The following is a 24731-nucleotide window of genomic DNA, read 5'->3' as shown; positions in this document are numbered from 1 at the left end:
GGGTTTCAATGTGGACAAATGTGTTTGTATGCATGAGTGATGGTGGGGATGCAACTGAATGTATCGGGTCTGTTTGTGTGTAAGTATACTGCATGTACGCTAGTTTGTGAGTCTGTTTGTGTGTAAGTATACTGCATGTACGCTAGTTTGTGAGTCTGTTTGTGTGTAAGTATACTGCATGTACGCTAGTTTGTGCGAGTCTGTTTGTGCGTGTGCGACATAGGCAGTGGGTTAATGAGAAGGGCCCTCTTGAAGCTTTTACATTTCATTGTGTCTGATTTATTTCATTGTGTGTTTTATTTCATTGTGTGTTTTATTTCATTGTCTGTTTTATTTGTCGTGATTTTACTGGATTGTCTTGTTGCTCAGCGTTTGAAATTCTGGATTTCCCTGCTATGCAACAAGACTCACAATCATGTGGGTGAAGGCATCACCAGATAGCCGTGTCTTTCCCTCTGTACAGACCACCGTGTATATAGAAGCCTGTGGACTTCTTGGAGAAATAGAGGTATCATCATTGCATGGTGCACATTATATTATTATGATATTATTGTGATATTATTATGATATGATTATGATATTATTATGATATTATTGTGATATTATTGTGTATTACTAGAATATGAAAGAGTGACAATGTCCATGTGCAATATTCTATGTCTGTCTGTTTTTGGTTTCCTTTTCATTCTTGTTGGTGTCTTTGCTGTTCTTCCTCCCACTGACTCTTTGCAATTCTTCTGTTTTGACAGTATATGCATGGCTGTTTTCATTTGCCTGTCTTTAACTCCATTGATAGCCATTTCTATGTGCTTCCTTCAGAATGCTCCATCAAACCACCTCACCACCCCTCTCCCTGCCCTCTCTCCTTAACTCTCTTTAAGAAAGGTCAACATTTCCTATAGCATATCTCTTTAAAAAGGTCAACATTTCCTATAGCATATCTCTTTAAAAAGGTCAACATTTCCTATAGCATATCTCTTTAAAAAGGTCAACATTTCCTATAGCATATCTCTTTAAAAAGGTCAACATTTCCTATAGCATATCTCTTTAAAAAGGTCAACATTTGCTGTAGCATATCTCTTTAGAACATTAATATTACTAAAGGTAGTAAAACTATTGGATTCATGTAGCTTATAGAAACCATTGACCTTCTTAATGCACTCACGCCAAATAACTCCCATGTCAATATATGTGTTATTGTAAGCCTACACCAAATCAAGATAAAGTCAAATCTACTGTCATATTCTGTCAGTAGACCACAAAAATAACAACGTTGGTTTGTTATGATATTGCAAGTTATACATTCCATTTTGGAGTAGTGACTTTAAAGTACATTTCAAATGTTGGATTCATAACAGGAGGACAATTTGCAATTGAAGAGGCAGGGAGGTAGTGTGGTAGTGATAGTGTCAATACTGTAGAAGTAGCAGTAGCAGTCGTTATTGTAGTAGTAGTAGTTAATGTAGTATTATTAATAGCATGTATAACAGTGCTAGTTCCACTAGCAGTAGCAGTTCTGGTATGGGGAGCAGGGGTAACTGTAGCAACAGTGGTGGTAACAGTGTTAATAGTGGACGGTATCATGGAATCAACTGTCAAAGCAATACTGATGCAACACACATACACACACACCACTGCATGAAGGCCATTCATACTCCCAAAGTGCCCACACCTTTGACACGCCTGCACCTGTGTTAATTAATCACATGACCCCCTCTGTTACCCAGTCATGTTGCATAGCAACATGAGAACAGTATTAAAGACAGGACATTTGTGTTCTGTTTTATAAGATTGAAGACCCGCGTCCTACTCCGACCCATAAGGACGGTGTCCCTAGAGGTCCAAAATGCTCCATGCCAAATCCTCAACTCCAACTTTCCATGCTCCTTCTTTTATTTTTGGAAGGAAGAAAAACACCATCATAGGAAACCCACTGGTCTGTTGTAAAGTCATTGAAGCAGATGAATAAGTACAATGTACATGGTTGAAGTACCTCTGGTGGAGTACAGTAGAATAAAACACACAGCCGTGGGTCACATGCATTATATTACTGTATGTATCTCTGTACATGTAGGGTTTCCTAATGGAGACTACTTCTGGAATAAAAGCATGCTCAATTAAGAATATCTATTGAAATGTCTTTTTAATCCAGGACTAGGCTGATTCTGGGTCTGGGAATCCGGACAATAGTATAGGATTTCCGGTTTCTGTATTGTGAAGCTTTCTATGTACAGTTTGTCACCTGACTGATTTATTTTGAAGTCATTACTGTATGTCATTGTAAGCATTGTGCCAGATGTATTCTAAAGGATGTGAATGTGTATTCGTTGGTTTTTGGAACCTATTAAATATGATGTCAAAACAAATAGTGGGCGTGTTTTAGGGCTCATCTCTGTTCAGTGTTAATCAATATGTATGTATGCAGGGCTCCCTTGCAAAAGAGACCCAATGGGACTCCCTGCTAAAGTAAAGGTTAAAAAAAGCTCTCTATGCAACACTGTTTACATTGGCAGATTGGGTTGAGTGCATATAGAGTACTGTCCAGTGTCCATAAGTGACCACTGTTGGAATGTGCACTGAGATAGGCACCACTAAAATGATACCATGATGTGCCATTAATCATTGACTGATGTTGCCACATTTGGGTATTTGTCCCTTTCAAAGCAAATGTGTCATGGAAACTGAATATCTAGACCAGGGATGGGCAACTTTGATGGGGGTGGGGGCCACAATAAAACGGAACTCCTTATGAGGGGCTGCAGTGGCTCGTGGGTCTGCGTACCCACATCCAAAGTTTTAAAGTTCATTTCCTGCATACACAGTTTGCCATAGAGTGGAGGCAAATGTTTGCAGTTTTTAATATGATGATCAATGAGACCCACCCTGGTTGCTTACTACTTTAGATAGCTGGCCGCTAGACTCATTTACCAATCTAAAAACGGGCTAATTGAGTGACTGCTTGTGTATTCTATTATTCGAACTCTTTACAGTAAGTTGAGACCCCTTTACCAAAGAGCACCTTCTATCTACATCGATCTACTGTTCTGTATCCTAGCTGTTCTGTATCCGAGCTGTGCTGTATCCTAGCTGTTCTGTATCCTAGCTGTTCTGTATCCTAGCTGTTCTGTATCCTAGCTGTTCTGTATCCTAGCTGTTCTGTATCCCAGCTGTTCTGTTTCCTAGCTGTTCTGTATCCTAGCTGTTCTGTATCCCAGCTGTTCTGTAACCCAGCTGTTCTGTAACCTAGCTGTTCTGCATCCTAGCTGTTCTGTATCCTAGCTGTTCTGTATACTAGCTGTTCTGTATCCTAGCTGTTATGTATCCTAGCTGTTCTGTATCCTACTGTTCTGTATCCTAGCTGTTCAGAATCCTAACTGTTCTGTATCCTAGCTGTTCTGTATCCTAGCTGTTCAGTATCCTAGCTGTTCTGTATCCTAGCTCTATGTATCCTAGCTGTTCTGTATCCTAGCTGTTCTGTATCCTAGCTGTTCTGTATACTAGCTGTTCTGTAACCCAGCTGTTCTGTAGCCTAGCTGTTCTGTATCCTAGCTGTTCTGCATCCTATTTGTTCTTCATCCTAGCTGTTCTGCATTCTAGCTGTTATTTATCCTAGCTGTTCTGTATACTAGCTGTTCTGTAACCCAGCTGTTCTGTATCCTAGCTGTTCTGCATCGTAGCTAATCTGCATCCTAGCTGTTCTGTATCCTAGCTGCTCTGTATCCTAGCTGTTCTGTATCCTAGCTGTTCTGTATCCCAGCTGTTCTGTATCCCAGCTGTTCTGTATCCTAGCTATATGTATCCTAGCTGTTCTGTATCCTAGCTGTTCTGTATCCTAGCTGTTCAGTATCCCAGCTGTTCTGTGTCCCAGCTGTTCTGTTAGTAGCTACTGTGAAATGTAGCTAGCTTGTTGCTACCTGGATAGCTAACTAAACAATAGCTGGAACTGGCTGAGTCGATTCAGTGGCTAGCTTTGCACTTGGCTGGCTAACAGTAGCTGCTAGGGGTAAGTTATAACCTACATTTGTGTTTTGTTTTTACATACTGGTAACCAGAGTCGTTCAAGGGAATTCGGGACATGGGTGACTAGTTAACGTTAGCTTGGCTCTCTCTGTGTGTTCGTGCCGTGGGAGGAGGGTTTTTTTCGTTGGCAGAAAGCAATGGCTAGCTAGTATGCTAACTATTCTAGCTAACTAACTGGCTGAATAAGTTGACGACGGACTCGCTCAAGCTGTCGGGACTAACCCAGAACTTTACACAACGTTAGACACGGACACAAATAATCTGCTTGGCGTGTTGACACACTGGTGGTTTGTTGTGGCCGAGTATTGGTGCTAAACCGTGTTGTTGGAGGCTGGCATGCTAGTTGGCTGTGGCGTCATAGGATTCGGTGTCCTGGACAGTTTTCACTGAAGAATACTGTACCAAGTTAGCTAGCTGAATAAACTAAGTTAGTCTATTCCTAGAAAACATTGAACCGCTGTAGTTTACAACAATTATAGTTTCTGAGGTGGAAGTTGGGAGAGTTATATTTCGGTGTTTCAGTGAAACGTTAGTGAGGGAGGCCCCGCTCTCTCGCTTTCCCAGATGTTTAGTTCATTTTATTCTGATCTCCTTTGCATTATTGTAGCCATTTTCTGTAGCCTGTCAACTATGCGTCTGTCTATCCCTGCTCTCTCTTCTCCGCACAGGCCATACAAACGCCTCACACCGCGTGGCTGCTGCCTCTCTAACCTGGTGGTCCCTGTACGCACCACCCACGTGGAGTTCCAGGTCTCAGGCAGCCTCTGGAACTGTCGTTCTGCGGCCAACAAGGCAGAGTTCATCTCAGCCTATGCTACCCTCCAGTCCCTCGACTTCTTGGGGCTGACAGAACATGGATTACCACTGAAAACACTGCTACTCCTACTGCTCTCTCCTCGTCTGACCATGTGTTCTCGCATACCCCGAGAGCATCTGGTCAGCGGGGTGGTGGCACAGGAATCCTCATCTCTCCCAAGTTGACATTCTCTCTTTTTCCCCTGACCCATCTGTCTATCTCCTCATTTGAATTCCATGCTGTCACAGTCACTAGCCCATTCAAGCTTAACATCCTTATCATTTATCGCCCTCCAGGTTCCCTTGGAGAGTTCATCAATGAGCTTGATTAGTTCCTTTCCTGAGGATGGCTCACCCCTCACAGTTCTGGGTGACTTTAACCTCCCTACCTCTACATTTGACTCATTTCTCTCTGCCTCCTTCTTTCCACTCCTCTCCTCTTTTGACCTCACGCTCTCACCGTCCCCCCCTACTCACAAGGCAGGCAATACGCTTGACCTCATCTTTACTAGATGCTGTTCTTCTACTAATCTCACTGCAACTCCCCTCCAAGTCTCCGACCACTACTTTGTATCCTTTTCTCTCTCGCTCTCCTCCAACACTACTTCCTCTGCCCCTACTCAGATGGTAATGTGCCATCGCAACCTTTGCTCTCTCTCTCCCGCTACTCTCTCCTCTTCCATCCTATCATATCTTCCCTCTGCTCAATCCTTCTCCCTCCAATCTCCTGATTATGCCTCCTCAACCCTCCTCTCCTCCCTTTCTGCATCCTTTGACTCTCTATGCCCCTATCCTCCCGGCCGGCTCGGTCCTCCCCTCCTGCTCCGTGGCTTGACGACTCATTGCGAGCTCACAGAACAGGGCTCTGGGCAGCCGAGCGGAAATGGAGGAAAACTAGACTCCCTGCGGACCTGGCATCTTTTCACTCCCTCCTCTCTACATTTTCTTCCTCTGTTTCTGCTGCTAAAGCCACTTTCTACCACTCTAAATTCCAAGCATCTGCCTCTAACCCTAGGAAGCTCTTTGCCACCTTCTCCTCCCTGCTGAATTCTCCACCCCCTCCCCCCCTCCTCCCTCTCTGTGGATGACTTTGTCAACCATTTTGAAAAGAAGGTTGACGACATCCGATCCTCGTTTGTTAAGTCAAATGACACCGCTGGTCCTGCTCACACTGCCCTACCCTATGCTTTGACTTCTTTCTCCCCTCTCTCTCCAGATGAAATCTTGTGACTTGTGACGGCTGGCCGCCCAACAACCTGCCCGCTTGACCCTATCCCCTCCTCTCTTCTCCAGACCATTTCCAGAGACCTTCTCCCTTACCTCACCTCGCACATCAACTCATCCTTGACCGCTGGCTATGTCCCTTCCGTCTTCAAGAGAGCGAGAGTTGCACCCCTTCTCAAAAAACCTACACTCGATCCCTCCGATGTCAACAACTACAGACCAGTATCCCTTCTGTCTTTTCTCTCCAAAACTCTTGAGCATGCCGTCTTTAGTCAACTCTTTTGCTATCTCTCTCAGAATTACCTTCTTGATCCAAACCAGTCAGGTTTCAAGACTGGTCATTCAACTGAGACTGCTCTTCTCTGTGTCACTGAGGCTCTCCGCACTGCTAAAGCTAACTCTCTCTCCTCTGCTCTCGTCCTTCTAGACCTATCTGCTGCCTTTGATACTGTGAACCATCAGATCCTCCTCTCCACCCTCTCCGAGTTGGGCATCTCCGGTGCGGCTCACTCTTGGATTGCGTCCTACCTGACAGGTCGCTCCTACCAGGTGGCGTGGTGAGAATCTGTCTCTGCACCACGTGCTCTCACCACTGGTGTTCCCCAGGGCTCAGTTCTAGGCCCTCTCCTATTCTCGCTATACACCAAGTCACTTGGCTCTGTCATATCCTCACATGGCCTCTCCTATCATTGCTACGCAGACGACACACAAATAATCTTCTCCTTTCCCCCTTCTGATAACCATGTGGCGAATTGCATCTCTGCATGTCTGGCAGACATATCAGTGTGGATAACGGATCACCACCTCAAGCTGAACCTCGGCAAGACGGAGCTGCTCTTCCTCCCGGGGAAGGACTGCCCGTTCTATGATCTCGCCATCACGGTTGACAACTCCAATGGTGGAACAAGCTCCCCCACGACGCCAGGACAGCGGAGTCACTCACCACCTTCTGGAGACACTTGAAACCCCACCTCTTTAAGGAATACCTGGGATAGGATAAAGTAATCCTCCTTACCCCCCCCCCCCCCCCCCCAAAAAAAAAAAAAAAAAAAAAACATATTGTAAAGTGGTTATCCCACTGGCTATAAGGTGAATGCACCAATTTGTAAGTCGCTGCTAAATGAAGTAAAAGTAAATGTAAATGTTCTGTATCCCAGCTCTTCTGTATCCTAGCTGTTCTGTATCCAAGCTGTTCTGTATCCTAGCTCTATGTATCCTAGCTGTTCTGTATCCTAGCTGTTCTGTATCTTTGTTCTGTATCTTAGCTGTTCTGTATCACAGCTGTCCTTTATCCTAGCTGTTCTGTATCCCAGCTGTCCTGTATCCCAGCTGTTCTGTATCCCAGCTTTCTGTATCCCAGCTGTTCTGTATACTAGCTGTTCTGTATCCTAGCTGTTCTGTATCCTAGCTGTTCTGTATCCTAGCTCTATGTATCCTAGCTGTTCTGTATCCAAGCTGCTCTGTATCCTAGCTGTTCTGTATCCTAGCTCTATGTATCCTAGCTGTTCTGTATCCTAGCTGTTCTGTATCCTAGTTGTTCTGTATCTTAGCTGTTCTGTATCACAGTTGTCCTTTATCCTAGCTGTTCTGTATCCCAGCTGTCCTGTATCCCAGCTGTCCTATATCCCAGCTGTTCTGTATCCCAGCTGTTCTGTATCCCAGCTGTTCTGTATCCCAGCTTTCTGTATCCCAGCTGTTCTGTATACTAGCTTATCTGTATCCTAGCTGTTCTGTATCCCAGCTGTTCTGTATCCCAGCTGTTCTGTATCCCCGCTTTCTGTATCCCAGCTGTTCTGTATCCTAGCTGTTATGTATCCTAGCTGTTCTGTATCCTAGCTGTTCTGTATCCTAGCTGTTCTGTATCCCAGCTGTTCTGTATCCCAGCTGTTCTGTATCCCATCTGTTCTGTATCCCAGCTGTTCTGTATCCCAGCTGTTCTGTATCCCAGCTGTTCTGTATCCTAGCTGTTCTGTATCCCAGCTGTATTGTATACTAGCTGTTCTGTATCCCAGCTGTTCTGTATCCTAGCTGTTCTGTAACCTAGCTGTTCTGTATCCTAGCTGTTCTGTATCCCAGCTTTTATGTATCCCAGCTGTGCTGTATCCTAGCTGTTCTGTATCCTAGCTGTTCTGTATACTAGCTGTTCTGTATCCTAGCTGTTCTGTATCCCAGCTGTTCTGTATCCCAGCTGTTCTGTATCCCATCTGTTCTGTATCCCAGCTGTTCTGTATCCCAGCTGTTCTGTATTCTAGCTGTTCTGTAACCTAGCTGTTCTGTATCCTAGCTGTTCTGTATCCCAGCTGTTTTGTATCCCAGCTGTGCTGTATCCTAGCTGTTCTGAATCCTAGCTGTTCTGTATCCCAGCTGTTCTGTATCCTAGCTGTTCTGTATCCTAGCTGTTCTGTATCCTAGCTGTTCTGTATCCCAGCTGTTCTGTATCCTAGTTGTTCTGTATCCTAGCAGTTCTGCATCGCTTCCCTTCCTTCTTTTTTCTACAAGATTCATCAAATATGTTTGAGAAGGATGGCAGTTTATATATTAGCAGTGGTTTTGGGAGTATCTGTACTTTACTTTACTATTTACATTTTTGGCAACTTTTACTCCACTACATTCCTAATGAAAATAATGTACTTTCTACTCCATACATGTTCCCTGAGTGACCTTTCAGTTACTGGCCCAACACTCTTAACCGCTAGGTTTTCTATCGCCCTCAACAGATGATTTACTGAAAGCACTCAGTGAACCTTCAGTTTACTTGTTTAATCCTTGAGATTTAATTTTTTATTTATTTATTTCACCTTTATTTAACCAGGTAAGCCAGTTGAGAACAAGTTCTCATTTACAACTGCGAACTGGCCAAGATAAAGCAAAGTAGTGCGATAAAAACAACAACACAGAGTCACATATGGGGTAAACAAAACATAAAGTCAAAAATACAACAGAAAATATATATATAGTGTGTGCGAATGTAGTAAATTATGGAGGTAAGGCAATAAATAGGCCATAGTGCAAAATAGTTACAATTTCGTATTAACACTGGAATGATAGATGTGCAAAAGATGATGTGCAAATAGAGATACTGGGGTGCAAATTAGCAAAATAAATAACAATATGGGGATGAGGTAGTTGGATGGGCTAATTACAGATGGGCTGTGTACAGGTGCAGTGATCGGTAAGCTGCTCTGACAACTGACGCATAAAGTTAGTGAGGGACATAAGAGTCTCCAGCCTCAGAGATTTTTGCAGTTCGTTCCAGTCATTGGCAGCAGAGAACTGGAAGGAATGGCAGCCAAAGGAGGTGTTGGCTTTGGGGATGACCAGTGAGATATACCTGCTGGAGCGCAGACTACGGGTGGGTGTTGCTATGGTGACCGGTGAGCTGAGATAAGACGGGGATTTGCCTAGCAGTGATTTATAGATGACCTGTAGCCAGTGGGTTTGGCAATTAATATGTAGTGAGGGCCAGCCAACAACAGCGTACAGGTCACAATGGTGGGTAGTATATGGGGCTTTGGTGACAAAACGGATGGCACTGTGATAGACTACATCCAATTTGCTGAGTAGAGTGTTGGAGGCTATTTTGTAAATGACATCGCCAAAGTCAAGGATCGGTAGGATAGTCAGTTTTACGAGGGCATGTTTGGCAGCATGAGTGAAGGAGGCTTTGTTGCGAAATAGGAAGCCGATTCTAGATCTAACTTTTGATTGGAGATGCTTAATGTGAGTCTGCAGGAGAGTTTACAGTCTAACCAGACACCTAGGTATTTGTAGTTGTCCACATACTCTAGGTCAGACCTGCCGAGAGTAGTGATTCTAGTCGGGTGGGCGGGTGCAAGCAGCGTTCGGTTGAAGAGCATGCATTTAGTTTTACTAGTGTATAAGAGCAGTTGGAGGCTACGGAAGGAGTGTTGTATGGCGTTGAAGCTCGTTTGGAGGTTTCTTAACACAGTGTCCAATGAAGGGCCAGATGTATACAAAATGGTGTCGTCCGCATAGAGGTGAATCCGAGCGTCACCAGCAGCAAGAGCAACATCATTGATACACACAGAGAATAGAGTCGGCCCTGTGGCACCCCCATAGAGACTGCCATAGGTCCAGACAATAGGCCCGCCGATTTGACACATTGAACTCTATCTGAGAAGTAGTTGGTGAACCAGGCGAGGCAGTCATTTGAGAAACCAAGGCTATTTACATTTTAGTCATTTAGCAGATGCTCTTATCCAGAGCGACTTACAGTTAGTGAGTGCATACATTTTCATACTGGCCCCCCGTGGGAATCGAACCCACAACCCTGCAAACGCCATGCTCTACCAGCTACGGAGGGTTTGTAGGCTGAACACCACCACCGCAGAGATAACCTGTATTTACATTTACATTTTAGTCATATAGCAGACGCTCTTATCCAGAGCGACTTACAGGAACAATTAGGGTTAAGTGCCTTGCTCAAGGGCACATCGACAGATTTTTCACCTAGTTGGCTCGGGGATTAGAACCAGCGACCTTTCGGTTACTGGCACAACGCTCTTAACCACTAAGCTACCTGCCGCCCCTGTATGAAATCCATATTCTCCTGACACAGGCTGGCAAGTGAAGTCTTCAGCAATAATGGACCGCAATTCTCTAATGCAAAGTTCAAACAATTCAGCAAGGACTGGGACTTCGTCCACACTACATCAAGTCCCCACTTCCCACAATCGAACGAACTGGTGGAGAAATCTGTTCAGACAGTGAAGAGACTGATGTACTAATCAAAAGACATTGGAACTTCTTTCTACAGGAGACTGCTTGTATACCGCACGACGACACTTGAGTGTGGGTTTTGACCAGCACAGCTCCTCCTGGGATGCAGACTGAGGACCAACTGACCCATCAAGGAGAACCTCCTAAAAACGAAAGAGGGAGAGAAAGTGAGGAAGTTCAAGGAACAACAAAAACAAAGCAAAATATCTACTAAGACAGAGGGACAAGAAACCTGCCTGAATTCCAACCTGGGGACAATGTGAGGTACAAGACACCTGCCTGAACTCCAACCTGGAGACAACGTGAAGGACAAGAAACCTGCCTGAACTCCAACCTGGAGACAACGTGAGGGACAAGAAACCTGCCTGAACTCCAACCTGGAGACAACGTGAGGGACAAGAAACAAGCCTGAACTCCAACCTGGGGACAACGTGAGGGACAAGAAACCTGCCTGAACTCCAACCTGGGGACACCGTGAGGGACAAGAAACCTGCCTGAACTCCAACCTGGGGACAATGTGAAGTACAAGAAACCTGTCTGAACTCCAACCTGGGGACAGCGTTAGGTACAAGAAACCTGCCTGAACTCCAAACTGGGGACAACGTGAGGGACAGGAAACCTGCCTGAATTCCAACCTGGGGACAATGTGAGGGACAAGAAACCTGCCTGAACTCCAACCTGGGGACAACGTGAGGGACAAGAACCTGCCTCAATGCCAACTTGGGAACAACGTGAGGGACAAGAAACCTGCCTGAACTCCAACCTGGGGACAACGTGAGGGACAAGAAACCTGCCTGAATGCCAACCTGGGGACAACGTGAAGGACAAGAAACCTGTCTGAACTCCAACCTGGGGACAGCGTGAGGGACAAGAAACCTGCCTGAATGCCAACCTGGGGACAACGTGAGGGACAAGAAATCTGCCTGAACTCCAACTTGGGGACAACGTGAGGGACAAAGACAAAGCAAACACATGGACACAGAAAGGAACAGTGATCACTGAAGTACAGCCAAGGTCATACAACATACAAACAGAAGATGGCGCTGTTCTACGGAGAAATCGTCGTGATCTTCTAATGGACCAGCAACAGACCATCATGACACAGACACTGTTGAAGTGGCTGAAAGCACAGCTCTGGCCGCAGCCCAGCGTGAAGGACAGACCATCAGAAGATCCACACGGCAGTGAAAGTACCAGAAAGACTTATTGAAAGTTGTTAGGGACTCTATGGACCAGAAAGACTTATTGAGAGATGTTAGGGACTCTAAGGACCAGAAAGACTTATTGAGAGATGTTAGGGACTCTAAGGACCAGAAAGACATATTGAGAGTTGTTCGGGATATATTTAGTCTGCCAATAAGAATGCGGTGGTTGACAGAGTCGAAAGCCTTGGCCAGGTCGATGAAGACGGCTGCGCAGTACTGTCTTTTATCGATCGCGGTTATAATATTGTTTAGGACCTTGAGCGTGGCTGAGGTGCACCCATGACCAGCTCGGAAACCGGATTGCATAGCGGAGAAGGTACGGTGGGATTCAAAATGGTCGGTGATCTGTTTGTTAACTTGGCTTTCAAAAACGAAAGGCAGGGCAGGATGGATATAGGTCTGTAACAGTTTGGATCTAGAGTGTCACCCCCTTTGAAGAGGGGGTTGACCGTGGCAGCTTTCCAATCTCTGGGGATCTCAGACGTTACGAAAGAGAGGTTGAACAGGCTAGTAATAGGGGTTGCGACAATTTCGGCGGCTAATTTTAGAAAGAAAGGGTCCAGATTGTCTAGCCCAGCTGATTTGTAGGGGTCCAGATTTTTCAGCTCTTTCAGAACATCAGCTGTCTGAATTTGTGTGAAGGAGAAGCGGAGGGGGGGGGGGGGGGGGGCATGGGCAAGTTGCAGCGGAGGGTGCAGAGCTGGTGGCCGGGGTAGTGGTAGCCAGGTGGAAAGCATGGCCAGCCGTAGCAAAATGCTTGTTGAAATTCTCGATTATTGTAGATTTATCGGTGGTGACAGTGTTTCCTAGCCTCAGTGCAGTGGGCAGTTGGGAGGAGGTGCTCTTATTCTCCATGGACTTGACAGTGTCCCAAAACTTTTTGGAGTTAGTGCTACAGGATGCACATTTCTGTTTGAAAAAGATAGCCTTTGCTTTCCTAACTGATTGTGTATATTGGTTCCTGACTTCCCTGAAAAGTTGCATAGCGCGGGGGCTTTTCGATGCTAATGCAGTACGCCACAGGATGTTTTTGTGCTGGTCAAGGGCAGTCAAGTCTGAGGAGAACCACGGGCTATATCTGTTCTTAGTTCTGACATTTTTTGAATGGGGCATGCTTATTTAAGATTGAGAGGAAAGCACTTTTAAAGAACAACCAGGCATCCTCTACTGATGGAATGAGGTCAATATCCATCCAGGATACCCGGGGCAGGTCAATTGGAAAGGTCTGCTCGCTAAAGTGTTTTAGGGAGCGTTTGACAGTGATGAGGGGTGGTCGTTTGACCGCGGACCCATTACGGACGCAGGCAATAAGGCAGTGATCGCTGAGATCCTGGTTGAAGACAGCAGAGGTGTATTTAGAGGGTAAATTTGTCAGGATGATATCTATGAGGGTGCCCATGTTTACAGATTTTGGGTTGTACCTGGTAGGTTCGTTAATCATTTGTGTGAGATTGAGGGCATCTAGTTTAGATTGTAGGTTGGCCGGGGTGTTAAGCATATCCCAGTTTAGGTCATCAAGCAGTACGAACTCTGAGGATAGATGGGGGGCAATCAGTTCACATATGGTGTCCAGGGCACAGCTCGGGGCTGAGGGGGGTCTGTAGCAAGCGGCAACAGTGAGAGACTTATTTCTGGAAAGGTGGATTTTTAGAAGTAGAAGCTCAAACTGTTTGGGCACAGACCTGGATAGTATATTAGAGCTCTGCAGGCTATCTCTATAGTAGATTGCAACCCCACCCCCTTTGGCAGTTCTATCGAGACGGAAAATATTGTAGTTGGGGATGGACATTTCTGAATTTTTGGTGGCCTTCCTAAGCCAGGATTCAGACACTGCTAGAACATCAGGGTTGGCGGAGTGTGCTAACGCAGTGAATAACTCAAACTTAGGGAGGAGGCTTCGGATGTTAATGTGCAAGAAACCAAGGCTTTTACGGTTACAGAAGTCAACAAATGATAACGCCTGGGGAGTAGGAGTGATACTGAGGGCTACAGGGCCTGGGTTAACCTTTAGCCGTAACCTAAGAACTGGTCTTCTAGTGCATTGGGTACAGAGAAAAAAAGGGGCAGATTTCCGGGCATTGTAGAATAGATTCAGGGCATTATGTACAGACAAGGATATGGAAGGATATGAGTATGGTGGAGGTAAACCTAAGCGTTGGGTAACGATGAAAGAGATAGCATCACTGGAGACACCGATTGAGTCGGTCTCCGCGTGTATGGAGGGTGGGACAAAGGAGCTGTCTAAGGCAGGTTGAGCTGGGCTGGGGGCTCTACAGTGAAATAGTACAATAAGAAATAACCAAAACAGCAATAAGCAAGTCATATTGACATGGGAGAGAGGCATAAAGCAATCACAGGTGTAATTTGAGAGAGCTAAGACAACAGCTGGTAATGACGACACAGTTTGGGCTGAGGCTAAACATAAACAGGATGCGGTACCGTATAAAGGAACAGTCCAGCAGGCATCAGCTGTATAGCTGAGTTATCATAAGGTCCGGTGAACAGCAATAGGAGAGTTCGGAGGTAGTTTGGGGGCTGCTACAGCACTGGCGAGCAAGAGGCCCGGCTTGCGTGTGCTAGCGGGCCGGGGCTAGCAGATGGATCTTCGTGGTTGACGTCGTAACGGGAAGCCTGTTGAAACCACATCAGACGATTTCGTCGGCAAACCAGTCGTGTTGGATCGGCGGGGCTCCGTGTCAACACTAGGAGGTCCCATCCGGTTGACAGAGAGGTAGATAGCCGGGAGATGGGCCTGGCTCGAGGCTAGCTCAAGGCTAACTGGTGCTTGCTAAGGGGTAATGGTAATTAGCCAACGACAACAGCCATTTGGTTGCAGCTAGCTGGTTGCGATGATCCGGCGCTAGGGTCCAGTGATTCCGGCAGAAAATCCGATATGCTCTGGGTCCATAGCACGCTGTGCAGACTGGCCGACAAATTGTCCAGGCTAGAGCTAGAGCTGGCTGGTGGGTAGTGCAGGCCACGGACAGTGGTGAAGACGCTAACGGTGGCTAATAGCAAGTAGCCATTCGGTTGCAGCTAGACTAGTTTCAGCTTAAAGTTATTGATAAAAGTTATAAAGAAATAATAGAATCCTTTCCACGTTGGGTGAGGCGGGTTGCAGGAAAGTATATTTAGTTAAAGAACGAAAAGTAAAATGGAGAAATAGACAAAAAAACAAAAACAAAACTGGCTATTTACACAAGGACACAGAAAAAAACACGACCGCACTGCTACGCCATCATTTGAATCACAAAGCTGTTTAGACAGGCAGCCCAATTTTGATCTTTTTTCACTCATTGGTATTTTGACCAATCAGATGCCTGTCTGTCTGTTGACTCTCTCTCTCCCCTCCCTCTCCCTCCTCTCTCTCCCTCCTCTCTCCCACCTCTGTCTGTCTGTTGACTCTCTATCTCCCCTCCCTCTCCCCATTTTTTTTTTGCATACAACATATTTTACAGTATTTTTTGCTACTCAAAGTGTCAGTAGTTATGGACCTGGCTGTATATCACATCTGAAATGTCAAAATAAATAAATAAACATCTTCCTCAACATTTCAGAATGGGTAAACATGCAATAGTTATCTGTGGGATAGACTAAAACAGTTATTTCTTCAGAAAATGATTTTTTTGCAGAACAATCTTTAAAGACAGCAGAGAATGGTGTGCACTCTGAATGCACCAACTGGCTGGCATGTGTTTCTGTTGCCATCACCTTATAAGCACATTAACAGATAAAATGATAGGATGGTTGAAATACTTATCTGCGCAATGCAAGGCCGTTACCTACACCACATAATGTAGAGGGCAAGTCGACTCAAAGGTGCACTGTAGGCCTGCCTACCAGAGTGACAGGATAAAACAGCGAAACAATCAGTGTAGGGGGTGGAGTTATTTAAGGCGGTTCTACACCGCATTTTCCCCAATCACTGTGGTCAGATTGACTGAGCGGCTCTCATCTGTCCAGCTGAGTGTAGGAGAGAGAGTACAGTGGAACGGCGATATAAGTTTCAGAAGACCAAAAAAACTTTGACAGTAGACCCGACTTTATCCAACTTGTAAAGCATTTGTAGGCTAAAGCCTGTGGATTGAACCTTTAGTTTATCGGTGAATAAATAGGCTGTACAATCCTTGGCAGTGTTCTGAGACTGTACAGCTGCCAACTGCTTCTGAAGGACAACTTGTTTATGAAATGGACTGTGCGTAAAGAGCAGAAAGATTATAGAATCTCGATTTTACTTTCAATATTTTTCACTGTGTGCGTCATCTGTTGCTTTAAAATTGTTGAGAAAGTGGACTGACTCGGACTTTCGGGGAAAATACCATTTGTCACAAAACTTTGCAAAAGAAAACATGACTGCCGATAAGGACAAGAAAAGGTAATGTAGATTTTTGAAATCTTTCCTGTTTGGCCTATTTGTTCTTATATTAATACATTCTATAAGAAAGTATAATGGTAAACCTACAATGAACACGTTAAAGGGTAGGACTATGAAACTATTTTCCTCGCAATCTATGAGTGACATTTCGCAGAAAATTCGCAGCCCAGACACCTGTTGCGCTATAATAAAAAGCGCACTGTGGCTACTTGGGTAGCTCACAGGCAGGCTACTTGGGTAGCTCACAGGCAGGCTACTTGACCATTTTGAAGCGCTACTTGACCATTTTGAAGCGCTACTTGACCATTTTGAAGCGCTGCTTGACCATTTTGAAGCGCTGCTTGACCATTTTGAAGCGCTACTTGACCATTTTGAAGAGCTGCTTGACCATTTTGAAGCGCTGCTTGACCATTTTGAAGCGCTACTTGCCCATTTTGAAGCGCTGCTTGACCATTTTGAAGCGCTGCTTGACCATTTTGAAGCGCTGCTTGACCATTTTGAAGCGCTGTGGTTTAGTTTTACTAAAGTGCAATAAAGTAGTCATAAACGGTGTAAAGGTTTGTGGGGGTAATTCTCAATGGTGGTGTAGCATTATCCATCTTTTACATTAACATAAATAGAAGAATAGAATAGTAACCACTCATTTTTCATATTGCATCAACCATCATGGTGTAAATTCAATTACTTAAAGCATGCATGATCAATTAGGCAAGGTCGAAAAATGCTGTTGATTGATTTAACATTGATAAAACATTTGTGTTTTTTATTTAAGGACCTCACTTTTTGTTTATATTGTATGCTATTAGCCTATGTTGTATACATAATTGATCATGATAAGGGTATTAAACATATTCTACTTGGTAAAAAATATAAAACATGTCTTTGCACAATCACAAGAAAAATGTCAGTGCTGAAAGGATGAGTAAATGATCTGATGTTCTGGCTGTGAAATTAAAGAAACATTTAAGCAGATGTCTTTACATCTCCGAAGATTACCACACACTACTATGTAGTATGTATTGAGTGTTGCCTGATGGTGAGCCTGTAGTTCTGAGGTGTACAGCATACTGTACCTCAGCCTGTGGCTCTAGAAACGGGATAATTGTTCACCAGCGCTGGTGACTGGTGAAGTCGTGATCAGGGGCACAACTTTCACTGGGGACGGGGGGGGATGGGGGGGACGGGGACGGGGACATTTTTATCCCCCCCAGTTTTATCATTGGAATGTGATACAAAACGAGGCAACGGTGTGCTTTAGGACAATGCGGACACCTCCAAGCGTTCAGGTCAGCTGTTTGGAGTGTTTTCCGACCACCACCCCAGAACATATATATATATATATATATATATATATATATATATATATACACTACCGTTCAAAAGTTTGGGGTCACTTAGACATTTCCTTATTTTCCATGAAAACATACATGAAATGAGTTAGAATAGGAAATATAGCAAAATGCATAGGAAATGTAGTCATTGACAAGGTTAGAAATAATGATTTTAATATAAATAATAATTGTGTCCTTCAAACTTTGCTTTCGTCAAAGAATCCTCCATTTGCAGCAATTACAGCCTTGCAGACCTTTCGCATTCAAGCGCCGTCCACAGGGTATGGCAAATCAAATCAAATCAAATTGTATTGGTCACATGCGCCGAATACAACAGGTGCAGACATTACAGTGAAATGCTTACTTACATTCCTTAACCAACAGTGCATTTATTTTAAACAAAAAAAGTAAGAATAAAACAACAACAAAAAAAGTGTTGAGAAAAAAAGAGCAGAAGTAAAATAAAGTGACAGTAGGGAGGCTATATATACAGTAAAATAAAGTGACAGTAGGGAGGCTATATACACAGGGGGGTACCGTTGCAGAGTCAATGTGCGGGGGCACCGGCTAGTTGAGGTAGTTGAGGTAATATGTACATGTGGGTAGAGTTAAAGTGACTATGCATAAATACTTAACAGAGTAGCAGCAGCGTAAAAAGGATGGGGTGGGGGGGCAGTGCAAATAGTCCGGGTAGCCATGATTAGCTGTTCAGGAGTCTTATGGCTTGGGGGTAGAAGCTGTTGAGAAGTCTTTTGGACCTAGACTTGGCACTCCGGTACCGCTTGCCGTGCGGTAGCAGAGAGAACAGTCTATGACTAGGGTGGCTGGAGTCTTTGACAATTTTGAGGGCCTTCCTCTGACACCGCCTGGTATAGAGGTCCTGGATGGCAGGGAGCTTTGCCCCAGTGATGTACTGGGCCGTACGCACTACCCTCTGTAGTGCCTTGCGGTCAGAGGCCAAGCAGTTGCCATACCAGGCGGTGATGCAACCAGTCAGGATGCTCTCGATGGTGCAGCTGTAGAATTTTTTGAGGATCTGAGGACCCATGCCAAATCTTTTTAGTCTCCTGAGGGGGAATAGGCTTTGTCGTGCCCTCTTCACGACTGTCTTGGTGTGTTTGGACCATGATAGTTCGTTGGTGATGTGGACACCAAGGAACTTGAAGCTCTCAACCTGTTCCACTACAGCCCCGTCGATGAGAATGGGGGCGTGCTCAGTCCTCTTTTTTTTCCTGTAGTCCACAATCATCTCCTTTGTCTTGGTCACGTTGAGGGAGAGGTTGTTGTCCTGGCACCACACGGCCAGATCTCTGACCTCCTCCCTATAGGCTGTCTCATCGTTGTCGGTGATCAGGCCTACCACTGTTGTGTCGTCGGCAAACTTAATGATGGTGTTGGAGTCGTGCCTGGCCATGCAGTCATGGGTGAACAGAGAGTACAGGAGGGGACTGAGCACGCACCCCTGAGGGGCCCCCGTGTTGAGGATCAGTGTGGCAGATGTGTTGTTACCTACCCTTACCACCTGGGGGCGGCCCGTCAGGAAGTCCAGGATCCAGTTGCAGAGGGAGGTGTTTAGTCCCAGGATCCTTAGCTTAGTGATGAGCTTAGAGGGCACTATGGTGTTGAATGCTGAGCTGTAGTCAATGAATAGCATTCTCACGTAGGTGTTCCTCTTGTCCAGGTGGGAAAGGGCAGTGTGGAGTGCGATAGAGATTGCATCATCTGTGGATCTGTTGGGGCGGTATGCAAATTGGAGTGGGTCTAGGGTTTCTGGGATTATGCTGTTGATGTGAGCCATGACCAGTCTTTCAAAGCACTTCATGGCTACAGACGTCAGTGCTACGGGTCGGTAGTCATTTAGGCAGGTTATCTTAGAGTTCTTGGGCACGGGGACTATGGTGGTCTGCTTGAAACATGTTGGTATTACAGACTCAGTCAGGGACATGTTGAAAATGTCAGTGAAGACACTTGCCAGTTGGTCAGCACATGCTCGGAGTACACGTCCTGGTAATCCGTCTGGCCCTGCGGCCTTGTGAATGTTGACCTGCTTAAAAGTCTTACTCACATCGGCTACGGAGAGCGTGATCACATAGTCGTCCGGAACAGCTGGTGCTCTCATGCATGCTTCAGTGTTGCTTGCCTCGAAGCGAGCATAGAAGTGGTTTAGCTCGTCTGGTAGGCTTGTGTCACTGGGCAGCTCGCGGCTGTGCTTCCCTTTGTAGTCTGTAATAGTTTTCAAGCCCTGCCACATCCGACGAGCGTCAGAGCCAGTGTAGTATGATTCAATCTTAGACCTGTATTGACTCTTTGCCTGTTTGATGGTTCGTCGGAGGTCATAGCGGGATTTCTTATAAGCGTCCGGGTTAGAGTCCCGTTCCTTGAAAGCGGCAGCTCTACCCTTTAGCTCAGTGCGGATGTTTCCTGTAATCCATGGCTTCTGGTTGGGGTATGTACGTACGGTCACTGTGGGGACGACATCATCGATGCACTTATTGATGAAGCCAGTGACTGATGTGGTGTACTCCTCAATGCTGTCTGAAGAATCCCAGAACATGTTCCAGTCTGTGCTAGCAAAACAGTCCTGTAGCTTAGCATCTGCGTCATCTGACCACTTTTTTATTAACCGAATCACTGGTGCTTCCTGCTTCAGTTTTTGCTTATAAGCAGGAATCAGGAGGATAGAGTTATGGTCAGATTTGCCAAATGGAGGGCGAGGGAGAGCTTTGTATGCGTCTCTGTGTGTGGAGTAAAGGTGGTCTAGAGTTTTTTTCCCTCTGGTTGCACATTTAACATGCTGGTAGAAATTAGGTAGAATGGATTTAAGTTTCCCTGCATTAAAGTCCCCGGCTACTAGGAGCGCTGCATCTGGATGAGCGTTTTCCTGTTGATTAATGGCCTTGTACAACTCATTCAGTGCAATCTTAATGCCAGCATTGGTTTGTGGTGGTAAATAGACAGCTATGAAAAATATAGATGAAAACTCTCTTGGTAAATAGTGTGGTCTACAGCTTATCATAAGATACTCTACCTCAGGCGAGCAAAACCTCGAGACTTCCTTAGTATTTGATTTTGTGCACCAGCTGTTGTTTACAAATATACAGAGACCGCCACCCCTTGTCTTACCAGAGTCTGCCGTTCTGTCCTGTCGATGTAGCGTATAGCCTGCTAGCTGAATGTTATCATTGTTGTCGTTCAGCCACGACTCCGTGAAACATAAGATATTACAGTTTTTAATGTCCCGTTGGTAGGATAACCGTAATCTTAAATCGTCAATTTTATTATCAAAAGATTGAACGTTGGCTAATAGGATTGATGGGAGAGGCAGTTTACTCGCTCGCCGTCGGATCCTTACAAGGCACCCGGATCTGCGTCCGCGATATCTCCGTCTCTTCCTCACGCGAATGACGGGGATCTGGGCCTTGTCGGGTGTCTGTAGGATATCCTTCGCGAACGCCTCGTTGAAGAAAAAATCTTCGTCCAATGCGAGGTGAGTAATCGCTGTCCTGATATCCAGAAGCTCTCTTTGGTTATAAGAGACGATGGCAGAAACATTATGTACAAAATAAATTACAAATAACGCGGAAAAACACACATAATAGTACAATTGGTTAGAGGGCTGTAAAACGGCAGCCATCTTCTCCGGCGCTGTTCCAAAAAACAGCATGGTGTTGCAAAATGGAGTGATAACCTTCCTTCTTCAAGATCCCTTTTACCCTGTACAAATCTCCCACTTTACCACCACCAAAGCACCCCCAGACTATCACATTGCCTCCACCATGCTTGACAGATGGCATCAAGCACTCCTTCAGCATCTTTTCATTTTGTATGCGTCTCACAAATGTTCTTCTTTGTGATCCAAACACCTCAAACTTCGATTAGTCTGTCCATAACACTTTTTTCCAATCTTCCTCTGTCCAGTGCCTGTGTTATTTTGCCCATCTTAATCTTTTATTTTTATTGGCCAGTCTGAGATATGGCTTTTTCTTTGCAACTCTGCCTAGAAGGTCAACATCCCGGAGTCGCCTCTTCACTGTTGACGTTGAGACTGGTGTTTTGCGGGTACTATTTAATGAACCTGCCAGTTGAGGACCTGTGAGGCGTCTGTTTCTCAAACTAGACACTCTAATGTATTTGTCCTCTTGCTCAGTTGTGCACCGGGGCCTCCCACTCCTCTTTCTATTCTGGTTAGAGCCAATTTGCGCTGTTCTGTGAAGGGAGTAGTACACAGCATTGTACGAGATCTTCAGTTTCTTGGAAATTTCTCGCATGGAATAGCCTTCATTTCTCAGAACAAGAATAGACTGACGAGTTTTAGAAGAAAGTTATTTGTTTCTGGCCATTTTGAGCCTGTAATCGAACCCACAATTGCTGATGCTCCAGATATTCAACTAGTCTCAAGAAGGCCAGTTTTATTGCTTCTTTAATCAGGACAACAGTTTTCAGCTGTGCTAACATAATTGCAAAAGGGTTTTCTAATGATCAATTAGCCTTTTAAAATGATAAACTTGGATTAGCAAACACAACATGCCATTGGATCACAGGACTGATGGTTGCTGATAATGGGCCTTTGTACGCCTATGTAGATATTCCATTAAAAATCAGCCATTTCCAGCTACAATAGCCATTTATAACATTAACAATGTCTACACTGTTTTTCTGATCAATTTGATGTTATTTTAATGGACAAAAAAATTGCTTTTCTTTAAAAAACAAGCACATTTCTAAGTGACCCCAAACTTTTGAACGGCAGTGTATTCAAATATACAATACAAGTCAAAAGTTTGGACACACCTACTCAGTCAAGGGGTTTTCTTTATTTTTACTATTTTCTACATTGTAGAATAATAGTGAAGACATCAAAACTATGAAATAACACATGGAATCATGTAGTAACCAAAAAAGTGTTAAACAAATCAAAATATATTTTATATTTTAGATGCTTCAAAGTAGCCACCCTTTGCACACACTTGGCATTCTCTCAACCAGCTTCACTTGGAATGCTTTTCCAACAGTCTTGAAGGAGTTCTCACATATGCTGAGCACTTGTTGGCTGCTTTTCCTTCACTCTGCCGTCCGACTCATCCCAAACCATCTCAATTGGGTTGAGGTCGGAGGATTGTGGAGGCCAGGTCATCTGATGCAGCACTCCATCACTCTCCTTCTTGGTAAAATAGCCCTTACACAGCCTGATGGTGTGTTGGGTCATTGTCCTGTTGAAAAACAAATGATAGTCCCACTAATCCCAAACCAGATGGGATGGGGTATCGCTGCAGAAGCTGTGGTAGACATGCTGGTTAAGTGTGCCTTGAATTCTAAATAAATCACAGACAGTGTCACAAGCAAAGCACCCACACACCATAACACCTCCTCCTCCATGCTTTACGGTGGGAACTACACATGCGGCGATAATCCATTCACACACACTGCATCTCACAAAGACACAGCGGTTTGAAACAAAACTCTCAAATCCCAAACTTTACACATGTACGCACACACACACACCACACACACACACACACACACACACACACACACACACACTACGTTCAGGCCAGGCAAAGTACAGCCTTATACTCTCCCAGGTAATGAGACATTTCACTGAGTAAGGTCTCAGTTTGGTTTCTCTTTCACAGTCATTTGGGTGGCAAGTAGGCTAGCAGCTAAGAGCGTTGGGCCAGCAACCAAAAGGTTGCTGGATCGAATTCCCAAGCCGACTAGGTGAAAAATATGTTGATGTGCAAGGCGCTTAATCCTAATTGCTCTTGTAAATCACTCTGGATGAGAGCATCTGCTAAATGGCTGAAATTGAAAATGTGCTCGAGCTTTCAATGGCTAGTAGCTCAGAAAGTGCCTTTGTGTAAGACTGCTGTGTGAGGTTTTGAGGCTTTAAAAGAGACAGAGAGGGAACAGTCTTTCCCAACTGTATGATGTCTCTTAACTGAAATATGTCGTTTATTGTGACAAGTTCTCAGGAGGGTCCATGGACGCAGGCTTCTGAACTCCCAGCCCCCGCTGGAGAAACAGCAGGGGAGAGAGGCAGAATCCTTGTTATGGTTTGGAACCTCTCTCTCTCTTTCTCTCTCTGTCTCTCTCACTTTCCCTCTCTCTGTCCCTCTCTCTATGTCTCTTCTCTCTCTCTCTCTCTCTCTCTCTCTCTCTCTCTCTCTCTCTCTCTCTTCTCTCCTCTCTCTTCTCTCTCTCTCTCACTGTCTTTGCCCCTCTCTCTCTCTCTCTCGCTCTCTCTCACACTCTCTTTGCCCCTCTCTCTCTCTCTCTCTCTCTCTCTCTCTCTCTCTCTCTCTCTCTCTCTCTCTCTCTCTCTTTCTCTCTCGCTCTCTCTCTCTCTCTCTCTCTCTCTCTCTCTCTCTCTCTCTCTCTCTCTCTCTCTCTCTCTCTCTCTATCTCTCTCAATTCAATTTCAATTTATGGGCTTTATTGGCATGGGAAACGTATGTTAGCATTGCCAAAGCAAGTGAAGTAGATAGTAAACAAAAGTGAAATAAACAATAAAAATGAACAGTACACATTACACTCAGAAGTTCCAAATGTCATATTATGTCTATATACAGTGTTGTAACGATGTGCAAATAGTTAAAGTACAAATGGGAAAATAAATAAACATAAATATGGGTTGTATTTACAATGGTGTTTGCTCTTCACTGGTTGCCCTTTTCTTGTGGCAACAGGTCAAAAATGTTGCTGCTGTGATGGCACACTGTGTTTTTTCACCCAGTAGATAAGGGAGTTTATCAAAATTGGGTTTGTTTTTGAATTCTTTGTTGATCTCTGAAATCTGAGGGAAATATGTGTCTCTAATATGGTCATACATTTGGCAGGAAGTTAGGAAGTGCAGCTCAGATTCCACCTTATTTTGTGGGCAGTGTGCACGTAGCCTGTCTTCTCTTGAGAGCCTGGTCTGCCTACGGCGGCCTTTCTCAACAGCAAGGCTATGCTCACTGAGTCTGTACATAGTCAAAGTTTTCCTTAATTTTGGGTCAGTCACGGTGGTCAGGTATTCTGCCACTGTGTACTCTCTGTTTA

At 44.9% G+C, this 24731-nt stretch overlaps 1 protein-coding gene across 1 annotated transcript in view; it reads left to right on the top strand.

Moving 5' to 3' along the window:
* Positions 1-15917: 15917 nt before the first annotated feature.
* Positions 15918-24731, top strand: part of LOC311120050 (endothelial PAS domain-containing protein 1-like) — a gene marked incomplete at its 3' end in the record, with an annotated part of 57702 nt that continues 48888 nt past the window's right edge. Inside the window, exon 1 of the mRNA XM_084157806.1 lies at positions 15918-16359. Coding sequence (XP_084013932.1) covers positions 16334-16359 — 26 coding nt within the window. The 5' untranslated portion in view covers positions 15918-16333. The remainder of the gene's footprint in view (positions 16360-24731) is intronic.

Source organism: Coregonus lavaretus (genome assembly GCF_964263955.1).
Source record: "Coregonus lavaretus genome assembly, chromosome: 1".
Lineage (NCBI taxonomy): Eukaryota > Metazoa > Chordata > Actinopteri > Salmoniformes > Salmonidae > Coregonus > Coregonus lavaretus.
Note: the sequence above shows the minus strand (reverse complement) of the source record. Positions and strands in the feature narration are given on the sequence as shown.